Raw genomic sequence first — 21666 nt, forward strand, 5'->3', positions numbered from 1 at the left:
TATTAGCAGAATATGCCTTACTTACATTATATTCAAAGTGCCTTTATGTGTTATGTTAAGATTTGCCTTTTTTGTGCAATGTGAAGTGTATGTTTTTTATGTTATGTGAAAAATTTCAATAAACATATTTGTCAAAAAGAAAAGAGGTAACGCTGCAACTTGTTCAAGTCACGTAGAAATAATTCAAGACAAGAGATATGCTGAAATTGTCACGTTCCATATTTCCATCAAATCAAAAAGAGAACAATCTGAGGAAATCATCCTCTCTTGTTGGGATCCCCCACTAACCACGCACAGACTGACACCGTGGCTGATTAGGGGAAGAGATGGCGAAGAGGTCAGCCAACACTGTTGTCCTAACAACCTGCCACAGTGTGGAAGTTCCTGCCTTTGTGCACATAAGTGCACCATGTATATGTTTAAATAGAGAAATAAAACATTTGAGGATGTAAGAATAAAGGCAGGATATGTCACATTAAAAGTAAAGAAAAAAAAAAAAGATGCTTACCATAATGCATGTAGCAGTTGCCTTTTGCGGGATCGAGTTGGATGGCCTTCAGGAAGTACCTCTCCGCTTCTGTTTTCTGCCCCTGAGAGACGGATTAAACACAGTGTCATTATTGTTTCAACTGCTCCTCGAAACTACTCATTATAGAAATACCGCACTCGACTCAACGGCCAAAATACCTTTGTGTGTACCTAAAGTCCCTCTCCAAACCGCAGACCTACTTTAACAATAAATCTTAATAAATAGACATGAAACACACGGACCGCGAGTGTTATTCTTTCAGGCTCGTGTGTCGTCTCGTCAAAGTGCACACTGTCATGCTTGGCACGGCGGACCCCGGGGCAGAGCAAAGGCTCATTCATTACACACTTTTATCTGTGCAAATAACACTTCCAGAGCATAACCACAGATTGCCGGTGTGTGTGGCCCGACTGCTGTGAAACAAGACAGAGAGCGGTGGATGGAAATGGAGCGAGAGGGTGGGAAGGAGAGGAGAGGAAAGAGACAGAAACGGTGAGGGCAATCAAGCGTCTATAGGGATCTTTAGGTTCATACACACACACACACACACACACACTGAGGTTTTTTATCTGTGTGTACAGTGTTGCTCCAGCCTTTAGACATGAAAGAAACCATACTGGGAGGGTGAGCGAAGCATGATGAGGAGAAACATCACTGATGCCCTGTGGACCTCGAGAGCTCCCTCAGGTCCTTTAGACTGTGACACGTAACCAATCACAGCTCAAACAGAACAGAGCAGCTGGCCAATAGTCGTGCCAGCTGGGACTTTGACACATCCTTGCTCTCAGTTGGGCACCAGATGCCGTCTGATCAACAATTAACAAAGCCCACTCATCTATAAAAGCTGATGTTTTAGCATTAACTATGCATCCATTAGTGTGTGTGTTTCACTAAAAGATGATGCCTCTGCATGAATAAAACATACAGTATATTGTTGAATTGGAGTTGTGACAAGTCTAATAAAGGCTTAGGATAAAAAAAAAAAAAAATTGTCAGCAAAGATGAAGGAGGATTAAATAAAGACAGAATAAGCCAGGGAAAATAATGTATATGAACTCAGTGTGAGATACAGCAAATTGCTTCAGTTTAGTCAAATAGAAGAACGGGCTCAAATCCAACCAGAGCAGCGCAGCATTAATGACATGTACTTAGTCAAGCATATACATTTTCAGTGAGCTGTAGATTCAATAAATACATAATTTTCTAATGTAAATATCTGAGTGGGGTTTCCCTTGATGCTGCGGAAAATCAAGCCCGTGCTAAGTATATGTTTAATAGAGTCGACGGTGTCCAAGTAGCGCTCACAGTTCCAGTCTGAAAAGCATCCTCTCTGTGTATTTTTATACTCGTATTCGCAGATGTAGGAATGTGTATGTTTGAGGGCCAGCTGGTTTTTATAATAACAGGAGCCTACGTACCTAAGAATTAAGCTTTCACACCTTGAAATGAGTTGCAGTTGTGAGTGGATGGAGGATTTATGTTATGAGACGTCTAAGTATATTAATGGATACCATGCCCAGAGTTAGATATATAGCAGCTAGGAGTTAGGACCTCAAAAAAGCAACAAGTTGCTCATTTCTCATTACTCTTCTTAAAAGAAATGTTATTACATATTAATCCCTAGAGAAGCAATTTGTTACAGTACTTGTTATATCACTTCACTGTATTCTCTTTCATCTTCAAGTTTCTGGATTATAATGCATTTGGCTCACCTGTCTCTATGAATAGTAATGAAACCCAACCGGCACTGATGCGCAATTTTCTTGTTATCGTTTTTCTCTGGAAAGTCAATCATGGCAGTGCTTCCAACCCAGTGTAAGCTAATTACTCCACCACTTATCATCGAAGGTATGGCCAACACTGCTTAGCAGAGGGAAAGAAATGATTTTGTTTCTCTATATTCAACATTTTCTTTGTTCAGGAAAGGTTTGTGCTACCCAACCTTGGCTGCGTAAAGTTTTCAGCTCGGTTTGGTTATTGTCAAATGTAATTTATCGGAAATTTCTCTCTCTCTCTCTGACGGTACCAATCTTCTGCGTCCAAACACATACAGTATGTGTCATTTGTTGCAACAAGATATGCATTGCCCAGTTGGAAAAGGAAAGAGAGTAAAGCCAATGTGTTGCACACGCCTGGCAAATTAACAGTCAGCAATGAAAAGATGAATTGAGGCAAAAATATATACTGGAAAAACAAAGTTCGGAAACTTGTGTTTGGTGTATTATTTCTCTGTTGTTACAATGCTAATGGTCATTGTATTTTACATCGTTGGAAAGCCTGTTTATTTACCTTCGCAATGATGTCCAACTTGTAAGGATCATGCATTTGTGGGATGAGCAGCACAGCTGATTATGTGGGTAGCGCCCAAGAAAAATTTGCCAAAATGCTCTGCCAATGGTAAACAGTGTATTCTCATAAGGCTACCAGGAAGCCTGCAATGACTGCCCTTCACCGTCAGGCCCATTAGCGCTGGTGTCAACAACACAGACAATGGAACCTGAACATGTGGGGGAATGTCATGTTCAGTGATGAGTCCAGGTTCTGTTCTGAAAGTTGGATGGCAGGGTCAAAGTATGGAGACGACGTGGAGAACACTATGCTGATTGTTGCACCGATGGAGTAACAGCTTTTGGTGGGGGCAGTGTCATGGTGTGGGACGGCATCTCCCGCACTGGCAAAACAAGGCTTGTCATCATTTTAGGCCATCTCAATACAGGGAGATATCGGGATGAGATTCTGCAGCCAGTGGCGATCCCATATCTCCACAATCTGGGACCTGACTTCATCCTCCAAGATGACAACGCTCACCCCCACAGAGCCAGAGTTATCACAGACTACCTCCACAATGTGGGAGTAGAGAGAATGGAACGGCCTGCCAAGAGTCCAGACCTCAACCCAATTCAACACTTATAGGATCAGCTTGGGCATGCTGTACGTGTTAGAGTGACCAACACAACCTCGTTGGCTGACCTGCAACGATCCTGGTTGAGGAATGGAACGCCATCCCACAGCAACGTGTGACCAGGTTAGTGACCAGCATGAGGAGGAGGTGCCAGGCTGTTGTGGCTGCATATGGATCTTCCACCGCTACTGAGACTCCTGACGGTGTATTAAATGAATAAAGTGTAAAATTGCCAATATGTCTTGTTTGTTCCTTGTTACTGATAGAGAGTTCAATCATCCAATCCACCAAACAACTCAAAACAAGAGTCAATACCAACAGGAGAATACACTGTTTATTATTGACGGAGCATTTTGGCAAATGTTTCTTGGGCGCTACCCACATAATCAGCTGTGCTGCTCATCCCACAAATGCATGATCCTTACAAGTTGGACATCATTGCGAAGGTAAATAAACAGGCTTTCCAACGATGTAAAACACAATGCCAATTAGCATTGTAACAACAGAGAAATAATCCACCAAACACAAGTTTCCTAACTTTGTTTTTCCAGTTTAGGTTCATGATCGTGGGTCGGGTCTTAAAGAGGACCTACTATGCTCATTTTCAGGTGCACACTTGCATTTTGGGTTTCTACTAGAACATGTTTGCATGCTGTAATGTTTAAAAAAAAAGCTTTCTTTTTCTGATACTGGCTGTGCTGCAGCACCTCTTTTCACCTTTTTGAGATGCTCTGTTTGAGCTGTTAAAATGCGGGTAAAGGTCGGGTTCAGGTCTCCAGTTTTAGACCTGTGCAGAACTCTAGCGTGAGCATACAAGGCTTATATTAGTCTACAGCTCTGTGATGCTGTACTTAAGCACACTTTGCCATATTGCCTGTCAGCTCATGAAAATGTGGACTCATGAGATAGACTTGTTCTAGGGTGAGGGATCTTGAAGGGAAACTGAATTTTTCTCAGTCACTATCAGAATAGAAATGCATGTTTAGTTATTTGTTTGGACAGTATTGTGGAACCTATATACTGGCAAAAAATAATAACTACTGGATATGACATGAGTGCTAATGGAGGGCATTCAGACGAATTGACAAAGACGAGAATCAAAGGAACCCACAGCCAGCTTGCTTGCTGTCACTCCCTTTCCACATTTCCTGACATGACAAGTCTCCCTCTTTGTTGAATTGAAAGCACCTTGAGGCCACTAGCTTGGGGGAGGAGTTGGTGGAAAACACAAGCATAATACAGAAAGTCAATAATAAAATGCCAACCACCCTTCAAAAACCACACTTTCCATTAAATATATCCACTTCTCATTCTAGTCAGCTCATTGTGTAGATCCAATATCCTGCCTTTTGTCACACACATGCTGAGCTTATTGATGCATGCCTCACACCTCACATTTCCTGATAACATCACATAAACTGCAGATGTAGCTCTGGCTCTGAGGACGCCGACCGAGGTGATTATGAATGAAGCCTGCATCGTATTAGCTGAGGAAATGACAAGTAGATGACTGAATCCAATACTGCAAGCATCGGGGCGGCCGTGTCCATCTCTGACCTGCGGTGTGTACAGAGAGCACCGAATCACATCCTGATCTCCGGAGTGTCAGCGGAGGTGTGGAAGGGTCAGCGCAGCGGGGTGGGATGATACTGATCTGGGTTATTAACTCTCCCTTCCTCCCCTATTTTGTCCTCCTCTCATCCACAAATCACAGCAACTCTCCGCGCCTCAGCTACCAGCTCAGCTCCACCGTCATCCTCTCACCCTTCTCTGACCCTGCTGCCAAGCCTTATCTCGCAGTCTCTCCACCTCCCCCGCAAGGATCTGAATTTCAAAACCCCTGGCAGTGTCTAAAGCGTCTTCATCACTCACAATGGTGCCACAGGGAGTGAGGAGGTACGGGATGAAAGAAGCGGGTGCTGCTGGGAAGTCAACTTCCTGCACTGGTTTTGATCACACTTAAATGCTGTTGTCATCAGGCACAGGGGCCACAGCAGGAAGAGAATACATTAAAGAGGACCTATTATGCTTTTATGCTTTTCCCCTATCCATTAGTGTGTTATATATTTTGTATGCATGTAAACGGCCTGCAAAGTTACAAAGCCCAAAGTAAACGCCTAAAGGAGTTATGGTACTTGTCCGCAGTCTCCGCCCTTTCCACGCTTCCCATTCATTGTCTATGTAAGCAGCCGTGCAATGCATTCTGGTAGGGTGGCAGCGCGATTTCAAGAGCCGGGGTGTCATGTTGGCCGCTCCTCATTTGCATAAAGTTGAAGTCTAGGCTACGCTATGCACATCACGGGCGTCCGCCGCCTCTGAGAAACAACTAAGCGTTGTTAATCCAAAATAAAGACAGATTCAGCAACTGCTTGGCTTATTTCTGGCATAAAATGTTTGCAGAAACACATTTTGGTGAACTATTTTCGTGATATTAGAAAAGAAGGTTTCCAGCCGCCATGTTGTTTCCGGTTTGAAAGCTGGGAGCAGCAGGTGACAAGGGAAAGCGTTCGTCCAATCAGGTGCAGAATGCCTTGTGTCAAGTGGCAGCTCATGAAGTGTCCAATGCTGGGAAGGGATGCGATCCCTCGCAATAAAAAACACCCCTGTGGACATGTACCATTACTCTCCCCCACAGAAACACTGCTGCTGAACTGCCTGAAATGCCTTGCTTGAAGTCCTGCCTTTTCTTCCATAACGTGGTGATGTCACCAGTAGGCTTGTCGCGGTAGTCGGTGTTACCGGTGTTACACGGTGGTCAGGCGCACACCGATTACATTACGTGCCCACCCCCCCCACCGTCGTTTTGCTTTTTTTTTTTACAGAAATAAAACCCATTTAGTTCATTTTGGCGCATCAGCGGCATTTATCAATAGATAGTCGGACGACGGACGCTACAAACTGAAAGTGAATGCATCTGCTGCATACGCAGTCTCAGCTCAGAGTAGCAAGTGTCATATTTCACACGTGGGACGAAAGAGAGTTGACAAACCGAGAGATGGCGGAGAATTTGGTGTTAATGTTAATGAGGTAATCGCCGTGAGGAGGACGGATCGGTCACAGCCGGTGTGCGCGGCGCCAGGTAGACCCCTGTGGCCCTGCAGCAAAAGCTCTACCAGAGAGCCAGACACACAGCCACCCGACCGTAAAGATCAAAGTAAGCGTGCTACACATATTGACAATCATCGTTTCTTGTAAAATGTCCGATGTAATCAGTAACACCGGTGTTGTCACAAGTTCATTAACCGGTGGGAAAATGTCCTCACCGTCACATCCCAAGTCACCAAGTAACATATTTGCATAATACCTAGCCTAGCAGATAGTTTGGCATGCCCTCAAACAAAGCTAGTTAGAGTGGAGCTGGAGCGGAGTCCGAAGAGTTTGGTTTGGTTGACCAATCACAACAGAGTGGGCCAGCTGACCAATCAGAGCAGACTAGGCTTTTTTGAACATTAAAGCATGTAAACATGTTCTAGTAGAAACCCAAAATACAAGTATGCACCTGTAAATGACTAATAATGAGTCCTCTTTAAATTGTTCCCTATACTTTTAATTCATCGGTAGAAACTTTCCGACACATTTCAACAAAAAAAAGAAAACAAAGATATATTCTTTCATATTTTCCTCATGGATAAAGGGGCTCTAAGCTTGTTTGAACAACTAAGTTCCCTCCTCTGACGGCATTATTTGCACTCACAGTATCACGGAGGTTCAAAGCCCCTCTACCATCCATCATGGTCAGAGATCTACAGAGATTCATCCCCTCAGGTTTGAGCTCTACTTTCCTCCAAAATCAATAACACGTTCTTAAATAAAATGAGTTTCTCTTCACGGCCCAATGAATTCTTCCCCGAGTCCACTTCACCGAGTCTTAACGTTCTCCTCTAAAGAATTGTTTTGTTCCCGTTGACAGTCCTCGCTGACAGCGTTTGGTTTCAGATAGTTTTTTTTTGATGTGTGGTGGCTTTTGTACAGAGAGGAATTCATGTCAGCTTAACAAGCGACTTTTATCTGTGGTTTCAACTAGTCTTTAAGCTGACCATCTGTCTGACTATGGATGGGAAAATCAATCTAGTATGGTGCTGGAGCTCAATTTAATTTAGACACACAATGATCTACAACCCTAGGACTATTTCACAGAGGAAACACTATGGAATGGTATTATTGAGCCACAAATGAATGACACCCATAAGGAAGAATAAGCACGATTAAATGACTAGTTTGACATTTCACTTTTGTTACCGAGAGTTAGATGAAAAGATTGATACCACTCTCATGTCTGTACGTTAAAATATGAAGCTACCACCAGCAAAATATAAGCCTAGCTTAGCATAAAGACCAGAAAGAAGAGGAAACAGCTAGCCTGGCCCTATCCTAAAGTAACAAAATCTGCCTACTAGCACCTGCTACCTTTATATAGATTTAACAACCGGGATATAACGTGTCAATCAGTGAGCCTGTACAGATATGAGAGTGGTATTAATGTTCTCATCTCGCTCTAGGCAGGAAAGCAAACACGCATATTTCCCAAAATGTCACAGTACTCCTCCCTAAGGGCTTAATGTGAAGCTTTGATACAAAAACTGACAAAAATTGTTAAAAGAAAACTTTTTTTTCCCAGCGAATTGATGTGAAATGATATTGCGAGCAAAGTTCTTCCACACATATCTGTTGTGATACACAAAAACTCATAATTTTTGGAAAGACTATAAATGAAAAGAACTTGAAAGACACTTGGTTTCCATTAGGGAAATGAAAAGGGACAAGGCCAGGAAGACTCTAGTACTTTCTGTGGGGATCCAGATCCCACCGCTCCAGGCTATCGAACACATTGATGTCCTTTCATTAGGGCCTAGGCTGTGGGAGAGAGGGGTGACAGCTGAAGAGAAGGCCTCCACCCTTCTTTTGACCTTCTGTGCAACTCTTCCTCTAATTTGTTTATTTCTCTTCTGACAGTCCCTTTCAGCTCCGACTGCTCCTCTCGGTCAGCTCCAAATACGCCTATCTAGCTGCGATCTGTAACGGATGAATGTATGACCCGACCGCATGACCACCTCCTCGTAAACTCAGCGACACTGGAAACTGCGTCTGCCCCTGAGACCTTTCCGCACAGACGGCATTTGCTTTGGTTATTGAAAACCAGGTCGGCTGTGTGACCCTGAGAGGATATTATCTATGTCCTGGAAAATGCCGGGCAGATGTGGATTCCTTTCTTTACGTTGCTCAGAGATTTCAATTCTCTATTTTGCAGAGCAACGTTGCAAACATGCCAAATGCGTATTATCTGTTTTGCTGTTGGTTCAAAGTTGCAAATGCAGCTTTTGGAGCTACTTTTTAAGACCTATTAACAGCTACATGGACCAAAAAAGGGGGCTGCCAGGACAAAGTTTTTAATCAGTAAGTCCTATTCCCAAGACAGACAGGAGCATCTTGAGAAACACAACGGGTCAGCCTTCTCTCGTTGCTCTCCCATACTCACTCTCCTACAATCTTTTCCCTCTCTCTCACCCACACACTATTGATTAACTGTAGGGACTTCAGGAGGACATTACGACCGTCAGTAAAGAGCTGGAGAGAACTGATGAAAAGCCAGGGAGATGAAAGAGAGTGGAATAAAAAGGAAAGTTAAAAGACCTGAGCAAGCACAGGAAGAGAATGAGAACTTGTTCAGGGAAACAAAAAGTTAGCCAATGACACGGGGTTTGATTCTGTCGGCCGGCAGAAAAATATCGATGAATTCAACTTATGACAGAATTTGTTCTTTAAAGTCTTGCTTTAAAAGGTAGAACGAGCGACGATGACACAGAAATTAAAGTCTTACCGTCATAGCCAGGAGTTTGCCGTAGGTGAGGTGTGCAGGAATGTGGTCCGGCTTGGCCCGCAGGGACTCTCTGTACCAGTGTTCAGCATCAGTCAGCTTGTTCAGTCTTATGTAGGCCTCTCCTGTGAAAGCAGAGTGAGGGTCGAGGTCAGGGGTCAAGCTGTCAGAGGTTAAGACATCATAAAGCGTCTTCCCATTGTTCAGAGTTTCTATGACAGAGCGGCGGTGAGAGCAGACCTCAATCCAGAGGGGCACGGAGTCCGTCCTCAAACCCCAGGTTGTTTTATATTTTCATCAAATTATATGTTTACTTGTATGATATCTGGCAGTGAACTAACAGAATGCAGATCTTACTCTTTGATTTAGAGTGCCACATTGCAAAAATAACTTTCTATGTCTGTCACAACAGCAAATCTTTGATACCCAGTCAGTAATGAACATTTAAGTCACTGTCAGTGTTTTTTTATGTCTTAAAAACTTCTATAACACACTCCCTCACTCTCCCCGATCTGTCAGACATCATCCGATACCTCCCCCGCCGCCACATCTGACCCTCTGCCTGCTCACACCTGGAAAAACAATAACCTCTCTTTCATAGCCGTCCAATAACACGTGTATTATTGCAAGAATTTGACAACATTCGGCTGGTAATTGGACGCAAAAACAGTTAAAATCATTATCACATATTTAGGGAAAGAATCTGAATGCATCCCAGTTGTTCAAATTTCACTAGAACTTGAGCTGACAAGTTGTTTAGACTAGAGCGGATTGACACTTTAATTCTGAGAGGATTAGGACTAAGCACTTCCCTGATAGGAAACTGTGATAAGTAACAGGTGTCACACACGTAATCACAACTAAGGGACCTTTTTTAATGAACAGACGGTCTCCTTTTACTGTGAATTTAGAGATAACGCTGTGTAATAATATCTCTAAACACATAAGCATGTAAAAGGCATCAAATTTAAAACATGACCTCCTTTTATTGTGAAAAACATTAAAGCTCCAGGCTTAAACCCACCCACCCACGAATATTTTCAAGATGATATCCATCAGTACAGCCTCCTGTTTCAGATTTTAAGTGTTGGAAATCCATAACATTGTAGCTACATAATCACAAATGTCCTTGTCAACAGCTAACATCAAATAAAGCAAAAGAATAAATCAGAGGATCTCCATGCTGTCGCAACATAGAGATATCTGTTAAAGCATCCTATATTCCCATGGCCAGCTTGTCCTTTTTTTCATTCTAAAACTTAGATTTATGCGAAGAATACTGAAAAAGACTATTTAATTAATCATCCATGTGTTTAAAGATAGGGTTGGTAAATATTTTAGAAACATTTTTTGTTATATAAGTTGAAATTCTCATTACATCCCGACAGCAATCAATAAATCAAATGCTATGACAAAAAACAGAAGAAGAAACTCTGGTATCTGTGCCTGTCGCAGGACTGTAATAAACCCGTCCAATCATTTCATTCAGCCCAAAAGTAATGACTATATGGGCTTTCTGCCTGCACTACTGTACACACAAGCAACTCTACACATAATAAACAGCGATATCTGTCTGAGAATAACTAAGAATATTTAATGTTGAATATGAATAATGAATAATGCTGTGGGATTATTCCCTATTTCAATTAACTAATTTGGGATTTGTACATTGTTATTACATATTTGTATATAAAAAACAAAACAGAAAACAAAGCATTTGAATACTGACTTGGCGGTTGATTACCATGGCAACAATCAAAGCTTCGAAGCATTCGGGTCAGCCCTACTCGGATCCGTTTAAAAAATGTTGTGTACTCTTGCTAGTTTTTCAAGATCATCGACCCTGCCTTTAATAGACTGGATTATCTGGATTTCAGAGATTTACCACCAACCCAAGGCACTGAAAAATAGATGTACAGGCCTGTTTTGACACGACCACTTGATGAGTTGATGGGTTTAAACGCGGCCAGAATACTTGTCTCGCCCTCATGGCAGCAGACGTCGGTATGAGATTAGCACAGACGTGCAATTAGAAGTGACGTTGAATCCAAGGAGCTGAAAACCGGCTCCTCGGAGTGGAACATTCCTCGGCCCACCAGAGAGTGTTGGAGCGAGACCAGCGGGGTGCAGATTACCACCCAGGTCCGCCTCTGATGAAAGCCTCTGCTCCTTGGCGTCTGACAAACAGCATGAGAGCATGCCGCAGTGAGTGAAAACTGTAGATAGATATGAGCAGGTGGGCCAAATGTGCAAATCAGTTCAGCGAGGAAACAACGCTGAGCTGCAGAAATCACAGATCTCTGGCTCAGTGCCTCCGTTACAGACGCAGCGCTGCTCCTGAACGGTGACTGGAGCTTTCATCAACATTTTGACATAATCTTGGTAGCTCTGTCAAATTGCATTTTGCTAACACATAAGCGAACCCGTGGCACTACCAAGTCTGGATTACAGTCGTCCCAGGTTTCAAGTGTGTGTGTGTGTGTGTGTGTGTGTGTGTGTGTGTAAGTAGCTGCATTATGTGTGAGAGAAAGAAAGCAGGAGGGAGACAGAGAGAAAAAAAAAGTAAAAAAGCAAAGAGAAAGCAACTATAATGAGCCTGAAAGCAGCTGTTCTACAGCTGTAATCTAACAAGCTGACTTGTTCTTGTAGTGAAAAGCAAATTAACTCCGTTTAACATGATACTGCAACGCTTACTACTGTCTCAAAACGCCGTTTAACAGCATTAATTCAAGTCAGAGCTCTCAAACAAAGATATCACTGATATAAATGGTTGTTTGCTTGATGTCTAACACAGATTTTACACATTTCTACTTCATTCCAGCACTCCTGCAGCATATCTCAGCCCTGGCTTAACCTAAACACCAGGCTGCAGAACGCGAGAGTGAGCTTAACCTAGTTTTCATCTTCATATCTAATAAGCCATGGCTTTACAGTAAGCCCGCAGGTTTAAGATTCACAACTGGGAATGTGAACCCGAGGTTAGCATCTTCTGAATTCTCACAGCACTCGCAGTATGATAAATGTTTGACTTCTTCTTTTCTGCCCATGAAAATATGAAATCTTTAATGGACAAACATCTAAAATTACAAACAACAACAAATTCTATTGGTTTTTGAGCAACTCATCCAAGTGACTTTAACCTGAGTTTCTGGGGCAAATTCCCAAAAGTCGGGGATATCCCTGCTCCACAGTGGGTGTTAGTGAGACCTGGGCTATCCCACATTCAAAGCTGAACGTGTAAAACAGCTAATGAAGTAAGCAGTTGTATTACTTGCAATTAGTAATCCACTAATGTTTACTGAAAGTTTGGTCCAGTTAAGACGCTGCTTGTCCAGAAGAAACAAAAAAGGTTATTTGTTTTAAGGGACCCAGAACAACAAAGTAAAACAAAAATGAGTGATGTAGAGCAGCCAGTTGCTCCAAAATACTCCAAAAACAACCGTCAGTTCCACTGTCTGTTACATTTCCTAGACTTAAAAACAACAGCTTTTTATTGCTGGTGGTCTTCAAACAAAAGCAGCTCTTACCCATCATGTTGTAGAGGCTCTGCGGTGCAAATTGTCTTGGCATTTTCTGTATTGCTTCTTTAAACACTGTGAGGGCCTCCTGTGAATGAAACAAATAGAAAAAAAGGAAGAAGGTGGGGGATGTTTGCATTAGAGAGCGGAGAGACCCCAGCCAGAGAAACTGCCGCTGTGGTAACTAGTCATTCCTCCCCTGCAGCCGGGGCCCCGACACTGTGAATACACAGCGTAGAATCGGGGGTCGCTGGGCGGCTGGTTCATACACAGTCGAGCAGAAAAGGTCTATCCTCAGTGTCACGGCTGTTAAGACGACTAGAGCGGTGTCACATATTGACTCTGGTATGTATGGAGTGCAGCTCCAGCGATTCACCTCAGAATTTAAACGGTAGAAGGAGCTGGAACTACTTTATTGCTGAAGCAAATGTTGCGGTTAGAGGTCGGAGGAAGTGGGACCGCTCTCTTTCTCCGGCGTGCCAACAATTTATAAAAGCCCTTATTGAATCTGCAGTACCGCTGCTTCACTCCTGATTGAATCAGCAGCATCAGTGCTTATGTACAATATAAATGTGCAGCATTGGAAAGCGAGTCACTTTTGCCAACACTGTAGGTCTTCAGGGGCTTGAAAGAGAGCAAATTTGTCAGGAACAAGCCTGAGGATTATCGGCACAAAACACAGCGTCCCCTATGATACCAGCGCTCCTGGAACATGTCCATATTAAACCCAGCATTTTCTCAGTGTCCCAAAAAGCTCCTTGGGCAACAGCCTGCATCATATCTCAGTTCACTATGGTTTTACATTTCCCAGCATGCACAGTACTGCATGTAAAGGAAGACTCTTTGAACTCCAATGGGAACTATGGGGGTGTTTGTTGGAGAACATATGTTTGCAGATATGATTCAAAATACATACATGTGAGGAAAATAGATTTACGTGTGTACAGTACAGTACATTTTATTTTATATTGTGGTGATCTATGGGTCCTTCACTGACAAATAACATAATTGTCTCAACATATCTTAACTTCCTTAAAATAAATATGTAATTGTGGATAATTTGTAAAACTCAGCACTTAGCCAAGTATGATATTTACATTTCTCTATGGTAAACTGTTGCCGAAAATGATCATAGTCTCAAAGAACTTTCAAAGCAAAGTGTGAATTATATTTTTGTGCTGTTTGCGTCGTTACCTCTTGGTGTCCTTGTTCATGGAGCAGCTTGCCCAGGTTGTACAGGCAGCTGGTGACTGAGCTCTTGTGGGCGTGGGGGTCCTTCAGGTTCTCATCTGGGATGTCAGCGCACGTCAGGAAGGTGCGCTTGGACTCATCTAGTCGACCCTGATTCATCAGGATGATGCCTGTGTTCAAGTAGGCAGCTGTTGGGGAAACAAAACATGGTATATAGGGTTAGTTCAGGCAGTGCTCAGATCAGCTTACTGGTAATGTCCAAACAGATTCATGCAGGTGTACAATTCTTTGTGGGGTAACTCAGTATCACAGATGTGTCGATAAAATCGTATGTGTTGGTCGACTTTCTTTGGTCGAGGACAGCCCTAGAAAGTCAGAATCTTCGTGACAATTGCATAAGTGGATTTTAACTAGAAATGTCTTCCTGAAGGAACAGTGTAAAAGATCTGGCGGTATCTACTGTAGCGGTGAGGTTACAGATTACAACTTCTCCCGTGTGACAAGCTTGTAAGATTGCTACAGTGGCCGACGTGAAGACACGAATGGCCCTCTCTAGAGCCAGTTGTAAGAATAGAGTGCTTAGAGTGTGTGTGTTTGTGGGAAGTGAGTGGTGAAGCAAGAGAGAGAGGGAGCGGTGGCGACGGGAGCGAGTAACCTTACAGACTCCGGCCCAAGCAGATAAAGTTAACAGTGTTTGGTTTGTCCGTTCTGGGCTACTGTAGAAACACAACAATGCAACTATGTAGATATAAACCCTCAAAGAGAAGAAGCTTTTCCACCAAATCTAATAACCATTTTTGCTAAATGGTCAATTCCTTCACACAAGTGTCTCTCACTGACTTGAAGCCTCAGAGCTCAATAGTGCTGAAAAGACGAGTAATGACCATTTCTATATGTATTACACCCTAGAGGTGGAACATAAACCTTTGTTGATCTTATTAATGCTTTAATGTATATTTGACCTTTGCATGCATCCTGTGGGATACTTTGGATGCTTGTTAAACTTTTCCATGAGTGGTCAAAGACAACATCTAATAATCGATACGCAGCTGGAGAGTAATTAGTCTCTGTGGACCTGCCTCTCTAAACAACTCCCTATCAAGTCTGGCTGTTGGAATAAATTAACTTGATCGAGCAGATCAATCTGGAAGCCCCTTCTACGAGGTGTTGACGTGTAATCAAGTTAAAGAGGGGGTGGAAGTTATCTTCTTCCTCTTCTGTCTTTGGAATTTGTTATCTTGAAAGCTCACATTTTTTTATTCCACATCCTTACACCTCATAGTCTTATCTGCGCTACATGGTGTTGCATTAGATGCTCAAAATATAGGCTTTTTCTTATTGCATGGATCTGCACTTAAAGCGCAACAGATAAGAACTTTTTTTTCCAACTTCATCCGCCTTCTAAAGTGATTTTCTGTATGCAACAAATGTGAAAGAAATCAATAGCATGCATCATGAAACAGCATAGCTCCACATATTAAATAAAAACACCACAGTTTGCACCAGTTAGCTCCTAATTCGGCAGAGAGTAATGGTGCAACCTTCACATTCTAATTCTGCCTTCAACGTGTCTGCTGCTCGAGGTAATTAATTAACCTCCTTATCAGCTGTAACAGATTGGATAATTGCCACGCTGAATGGAAATTTTCTAGTCTAACCGCGATCTTGATTAGGTCGATAATTAATCCGGGGGAAGAAAGGAAGAGATGTTTAAGATTCTCTGTTTATCTGTCATTGACTGATGTCTAGAACAACGGGGAGATAATTTATTGCACGATCAGGTAAGATTGCGAGCGATTTGTTCTAATCAACCTGCGGAAGATGACAGCGTATGGAATTCCAGCAAAAGCAGGAAAAATGTTTGATGAACTCTCACGGGGGAGGAGAGGAAGAGTGATGAGCAAAGAAGAGGGAGAGACACGCTGAAAACTGAGAGAACAAAGTAGATGTAGTGAACGTTGGGAGGGGTGAAATGAAGTGCGAGTCACGGCCTGAATTCATAATAAACGACATCACGCGGTTGCTTGATCTGTTGACATGTCTGACTTGGCTTTGAGAGCCGGTCAGACAACTGCGTTGAATGTTGAATACTAGCTCGTATACCCGCTGCCCTTTGCCACCTATTCCTCTCCCTTCACATAACTGCAGCCTGTGTTCACTGTTGCCTGGACACAGCACAGACCACAACCACAAGAGCTGCAGATTGTCAATAAAAAAGAAGAGCTGTACTTACAAGCCAGAGTTGGCCGGCTCCCAATGGCCAGCTTATAGTAGTGGAGCGCCTCTGAGAACTTGTTGCTCTCCTGCAGCAGCAAACCGCTGGAGCAGACAAAAGCAAAGACGAGTACAGGCAGTTTAGAGCTTTAACAGGAGATGATTTAGAGTTAAGAAGGCTCTGTTAGGATTAGACAAGAACACAAGCAGCTGATAAAAGTGAAGAGGAAGATTTAGATCTTAGCAAACCGCAGACATTTGAGTTGGCTGTGGATGTTTTGTGTTTCCCCCCTCAGGCTACATGAGCATCATTAATAACCCTGTCAGACAGACAGCCCTCTGGGGGATACAAGACAAGACGGCACTTCCTCTGAGAGAACAGCTCTGATCAATGGACGCACGCATGTAAAAGGAGAACTCGTCCATTTGTTCACACACGCTCCTAAGTCATTGAAACAGCTTTGATAGGAGACACACTTAAAAGAAAATCAAGTACGAAAGCACACAATGATATCAACAGATACTCAAAGTAGGGCTGCACGATTATGGACAAAATGCTAATCTCAATTATTTTGATCAATATTGATATCATGATTATTCATTGATTTTAGCGACAACATATTTTTATTGCACTTTCACATTAAAATGAACAGAGTACTGTTTTCACTTCCATGCTGTGCTACATTCCTGCTAATGTACAAAGTAGGGCTGCACAATGTGGGAAAAACATGTTTTTCTGCTATATATATTGCAATATGAAAAAATACAGGAATATTCACCTTACTCTTTTGTTAGCTACATACAAGTTAAATGCTTCAATCTGGTGCACTTCAAGAGCAAAATTAGCAACAATAAGAGCTAGATAAACAATTCTATGCTCTTAATTTGATCATAAACACATTGGTTGTATAGATAATATCTATACCCAAAAGTTAAGCCAAAACATCTCGATCACCGGCTGGTGGGTGGCTGTTAGTTTAAGAAGCGATTGATTTGATATGCTGCAGTTCTATGAGCAGAACGCGCATTTTAAATGTCAATATCGCAGGCGATCATGTTCATTTAATTGTGGGAAGCCAAAAAAAACTCAAAGGCAAATGAACTTGATTATTAGGGAGAAGAAAATATAAATGACAACACAAACTCACAGGTTATACAGCATGTCAGCCATGTTGCTGCGGTAATAGAGGGCATTTCTGTACGCCTGTTCAGCCTCCTCCATCTCGCCCTGGCTTTTCAGGACATTTCCAAGGTTGCCCCATGCTGACAGGTTACAAAAGAAAAGGTTAATCAAACAGAATAAAAAAAATAAAAAAAAGAACATTTGTTGCAACCTTCTGAAATAACTTTTTCACAATCTTTAAAAGCTTTTCCATTAAAGCAGCAGGAGAGGACATTTCTGTGGCAAGTAATCATTTTCTTTTGTTAGTCTCAGCCCCTTACTGACACAGGTTCAGAGTTTTTTTTAACCTCTAAAGAGAAAGACATTATGGGCAAGGAGAGATGACGCAGCAGGGGGACGTTTGTGCCAAAAGCCCCAGTCATTCCTATGACAGTGTGTATGAAACGAGACCACCGCAGTGCCATTGCACAGCTACTGGCATTAGTGCTTGAATGGCAACTGACAGGTGAAATAAGGTTGCTAAGAGCTTTTGTACATTTTGTGCAGAGACTATGGGGTGTGAAAATAAATGTAGAGGGGGGCGATGGAGCAAAAAGAAACTTATTGCATGTAAAATAATAGCCCATGCTGATTCCTATATAAAAAATGTTAAGGTTCTTTTATATTCTGCACAAACTTGTCAATAATTATGATTCAACAGAATGAAAAAAAAAGTGAAATTAGATAGAGAATAGGCCTAATGAAGTCATTGTGCATCTATAGTGGTGTATAATAATGTATTTTCTTGCATCGCCACAAATCATATTGAATAGGAAGATAAAATCCTGGCTCTTGCTGCTTTTGTTGACACGTGTTTAAAGTGCTAAAATATGCAGCGTGCCTTTAAGCAACGTATTTACAGTATTTAGTTGTTGAAAGTCACGTCTGTGGAATCCCAGAGGAAAATTCCGTACAAATAGAGGCAAGCAGAAAAACAACCCCCGCGTCCTTCATTCAACTGCACTCAGTTATGCTCGGATTAATTTATGAAGTGTCTTTTACGGGAAAGAGTTGCTTTGTGCATCCTTTCGAACAATCCAATGAGTGCATCTGCGTCTGAGGTTGGGTTCTGTTCAAATCTCATATTAGCAGTAATGAGTGTGAGTCGGGGACATTGCCGCTGCTCTGTTTGGCTCTGATGGCCTGCCAAAGCAAGCAGCTGTCACGCCTCAGCTCCGCTCAGAATCTGAAAGGGAAATTAGCTAACACAACGTGTCCCGCTGTTGCCTCGCGAGTACCCGGGCCCGCTTCCCTCCTCAGCAGCTCTGAGGACTTAGCTTCGGATTGGAATATGTGTCTGATGACCTTGAATGTGAAGGCTACTGAATATTTTATCTGCTGCTACAGGTGCCAGTCAGAGACGGGTGATGGTGCCCTTCCAAGCGAGACAGAGCAAATAAGATTTAAAAAAAAGTATAAAACGGTCACTATATCCTGACAGTAGTGCATGAGACAGGTATCTGAAATAAATCGTGTTCCTCTGTGTCCTCCGGTGCTCCTAATGGCATCTGCAGGATTTCACAGACCGGAGGAAAACAACCAATCAGAGCTGAGCTGGAGCCTTGCCGTCTCTGAGCAGCAGTCAATCACTCGCAAACTCCGATCAAACAGTCAAATATGGCAGTGCTGATCAAATATAAATCAATATTCTGTTAATGTAATGCCTATTTCTAGGCTCAAATGTTTTCAGAATCATCTTGTAGTGTACTGTTGAGCTGTAAAATGAGAAAGTTTGTGACCCGGCAGCCATGTTGAGATCAGTTGAGGAAATACCAAGCACCGCCCACCAGCCAGAGCAAACTTTCTCATTTTACAGCTAAACAGTACACTACAAGATGTTTCTGAAAACTTTTGAGCTGAGAAATAGGCATTACATTAACAGAGTAATAATTCATATTTGATCAGCGCCACCTGTCTGAAATTAACTGTGATTGGCCAATGTCTACCGTCACGGGCTAGATTTTTTTAAAGCCTGAAAACAGAGCCATGAGGAGGTGCAGAAGTCTAGTTTTCTCTCAGAACACTTAAATTACAATATGCTGAAAGGTTATTTTGGAATTTTTGCCCAATGATGCCAAAAATATTCTGCTTACTGCCACTTTGAACAGATTGATTGATGTGTATAAGAAGATATGTGATAAAGAGGTACAACTCCTTGGAACAGTAAAATCAAGTGTTTTTTTAAAGAATACGTTTAGCCTTGAGTACACCAGTCTCATTTTGCTTTTGGGGCACTGACTTGAGAGCACTTGTATATTCTGTGGTAGGGCTGAGTGATGAAGAGATGACATTTTGAAGCAGCTTGACTTTGAATTATTCAGGGCGGCAGTAGAGAGACAGCAGAACACATTAACAAATTCAAAACTGTGCGTAAGAGCTCACTCACTGTTCAGACAACGCAATATGATGGGTGAAAGAGGCTTTTGGTGTGGGAATGTGTGTAAAAGTGCATAAAAGTGTATATGCACACATGCTAGAGCAGTCGCACTTGTGTGCATGCTGATTTGAATGACTTACCTTTAGCAGGATTGACATAAATCCCTGACTTGTAGAGCATCTCCTCATTCCGCCAGTCCCGGTTCCTCAAAACAGTTTTGACACCGAAAAGAAGAACCACGGCAGCGCTGCAGTACACCAACACCGCCCTGGAGGACCTGCGTCGCAGGCGGACGTACAGGGACCTCATCCCCACTGCCACCAGCAAGCAAAAGCCCATGCTTGGGATGTACAGTACTCTCTCTGCTATCACAAACCCCACGTAGAAAAACAAGTTTGTGGCGGGGAGGAAAGGGATAGCCAACAGGCCCAGAGAGAACACCACCACATTTTCAGTGGTGGGCAGTGGAGTCCTGCTCTCATAGTGCTTTTTGGTACCATTCTGTGCGCTATTGATGTGAGCGTCTGTGTGGGAGTTGTTCATATGTTCATGATTGTTATATTGGTAACTGTGTCCGTTACTGTTCCCATTTCTGCCGTTGGTGTAATGATGCGCTTTGCCGTTGGTCTCTTTGCCCTTAGCCGTCTGGTGCGTCCACAGGCTGAACCAAGCCAGCAAGAGCAACCCAAGGTAGAAGACCACCGTGTGAAAGTTCCTCCAATCAGCAAGGCTCCTGATCAGAGGCAAGGCGTCCATCGACCAATCAAAGCTGAGCGTGTTTGGGCAAAGGAGAAGCCAAAAGTTGGCGCCAGGCAGGTAGGAAAAGGTCAGCGTCCTGGTGAGGAGCGAGGGCGAGTCGGCTGCCGGGTTGTCGGAGTTGGAGAAGTTGGGGGGTTTGTTGCCCATCCAGTAGAAGCGGCAGGCCAACAGGACGGCTCCCCAGGCGGCCAGCAAAAACACATTCAGCAGCAGGTGGACGTTCTTTCTCTGAAGGACAAAGAAAACACAGAAACAGTGATCAAACCCTCAATCCACAGGAAAGGAAGGAACGACTGTTGGAGAAAACATACTGCACATATGAGAGCACATCAAGCCAAACCTAGTTTTCTGGGTGGTTGTAATATTTTGGACCTTTACATTCACTATGGATTGCAAATTGGTCAAAGGAACGCCTGATTTTACATCACTTCAACTCTCAAGAATGAAATGGCTGCTACATGGTCATGATAATACAGCTGGATAATGAATAAATCAGTTCAGTTCCATCTTTTTCTTTTTTGTTATTGACACTTTAAACCACTTTTTAAGCCAACCAAGAAAACTTTTTGTTACAGCCAGAACATCCACACTGAGTCAATTCATCAATTGTTTATAAATGAAGGTGACCTTACATCAGAACTTTCCATTCATGCACACATTTTCTTTCCTCCATGGCCTCCACAGACGTATCAAAACAAACAACTATTTCAGCTCCATTCATCATATTACAGACTCGATATTAAACACTTTCCCAAATGCTGTGTGGGAACCCTCATGAAATATTTATAGTGTGTTTGGTTGTTTAATACTTTGCTGGCAAAGCGTTGAAAAATGACAGGATATATTTCCAATGCTAGGACCAACTGACCTTTCTTATTGGGCTCATGTTAAAAATTCCATCTCAGAAAAAATGTAGAGCTTTTTCTCAAATCAGCAGCTGGAGCATGCTCAGCAACGTCCACATGTGCCTTGCAGTATTAACTTGTATTGTGCCTCAAAAGCACATCAAAAATGGGAAATAATTCAGTAACCACGGAACGCAACAAAATGATCAATACATGAACGATGCAGGCTGCAGCGACGGCTTGTTCCATTACTCTCAGCAGTCTGAATCTAAACCTCCAGATCCTAGATTCTTCCTCAGATGAATTGCTTTTCATTATTTATCCTTAAATCCAAGGCAACACAGGCTAACCTCA

At 42.7% G+C, this 21666-nt stretch overlaps 1 protein-coding gene across 1 annotated transcript in view; it reads right to left on the minus strand.

Annotated features, from left to right (window-relative positions):
• The window catches only part of tmtc2b (transmembrane O-mannosyltransferase targeting cadherins 2b), a 113881-nt gene that overhangs the window by 15959 nt on the left and 76256 nt on the right, over positions 1 to 21666 (minus strand). Inside the window, exons 3-9 of the mRNA XM_037768572.1 lie at positions 19849 to 20695; positions 17318 to 17432; positions 16189 to 16274; positions 13959 to 14143; positions 12774 to 12852; positions 9250 to 9371; positions 509 to 590 (exon numbers count right to left, since the gene is read on the minus strand). Of these exons, the coding sequence (XP_037624500.1) occupies positions 509 to 590; positions 9250 to 9371; positions 12774 to 12852; positions 13959 to 14143; positions 16189 to 16274; positions 17318 to 17432; positions 19849 to 20695 (1516 nt within the window). The remainder of the gene's footprint in view (positions 1 to 508; positions 591 to 9249; positions 9372 to 12773; positions 12853 to 13958; positions 14144 to 16188; positions 16275 to 17317; positions 17433 to 19848; positions 20696 to 21666) is intronic.

This window comes from Sebastes umbrosus, chromosome 4 (genome assembly GCF_015220745.1).
Source record: "Sebastes umbrosus isolate fSebUmb1 chromosome 4, fSebUmb1.pri, whole genome shotgun sequence".
Taxonomy (NCBI): Eukaryota; Metazoa; Chordata; class Actinopteri; order Perciformes; family Sebastidae; genus Sebastes; species Sebastes umbrosus.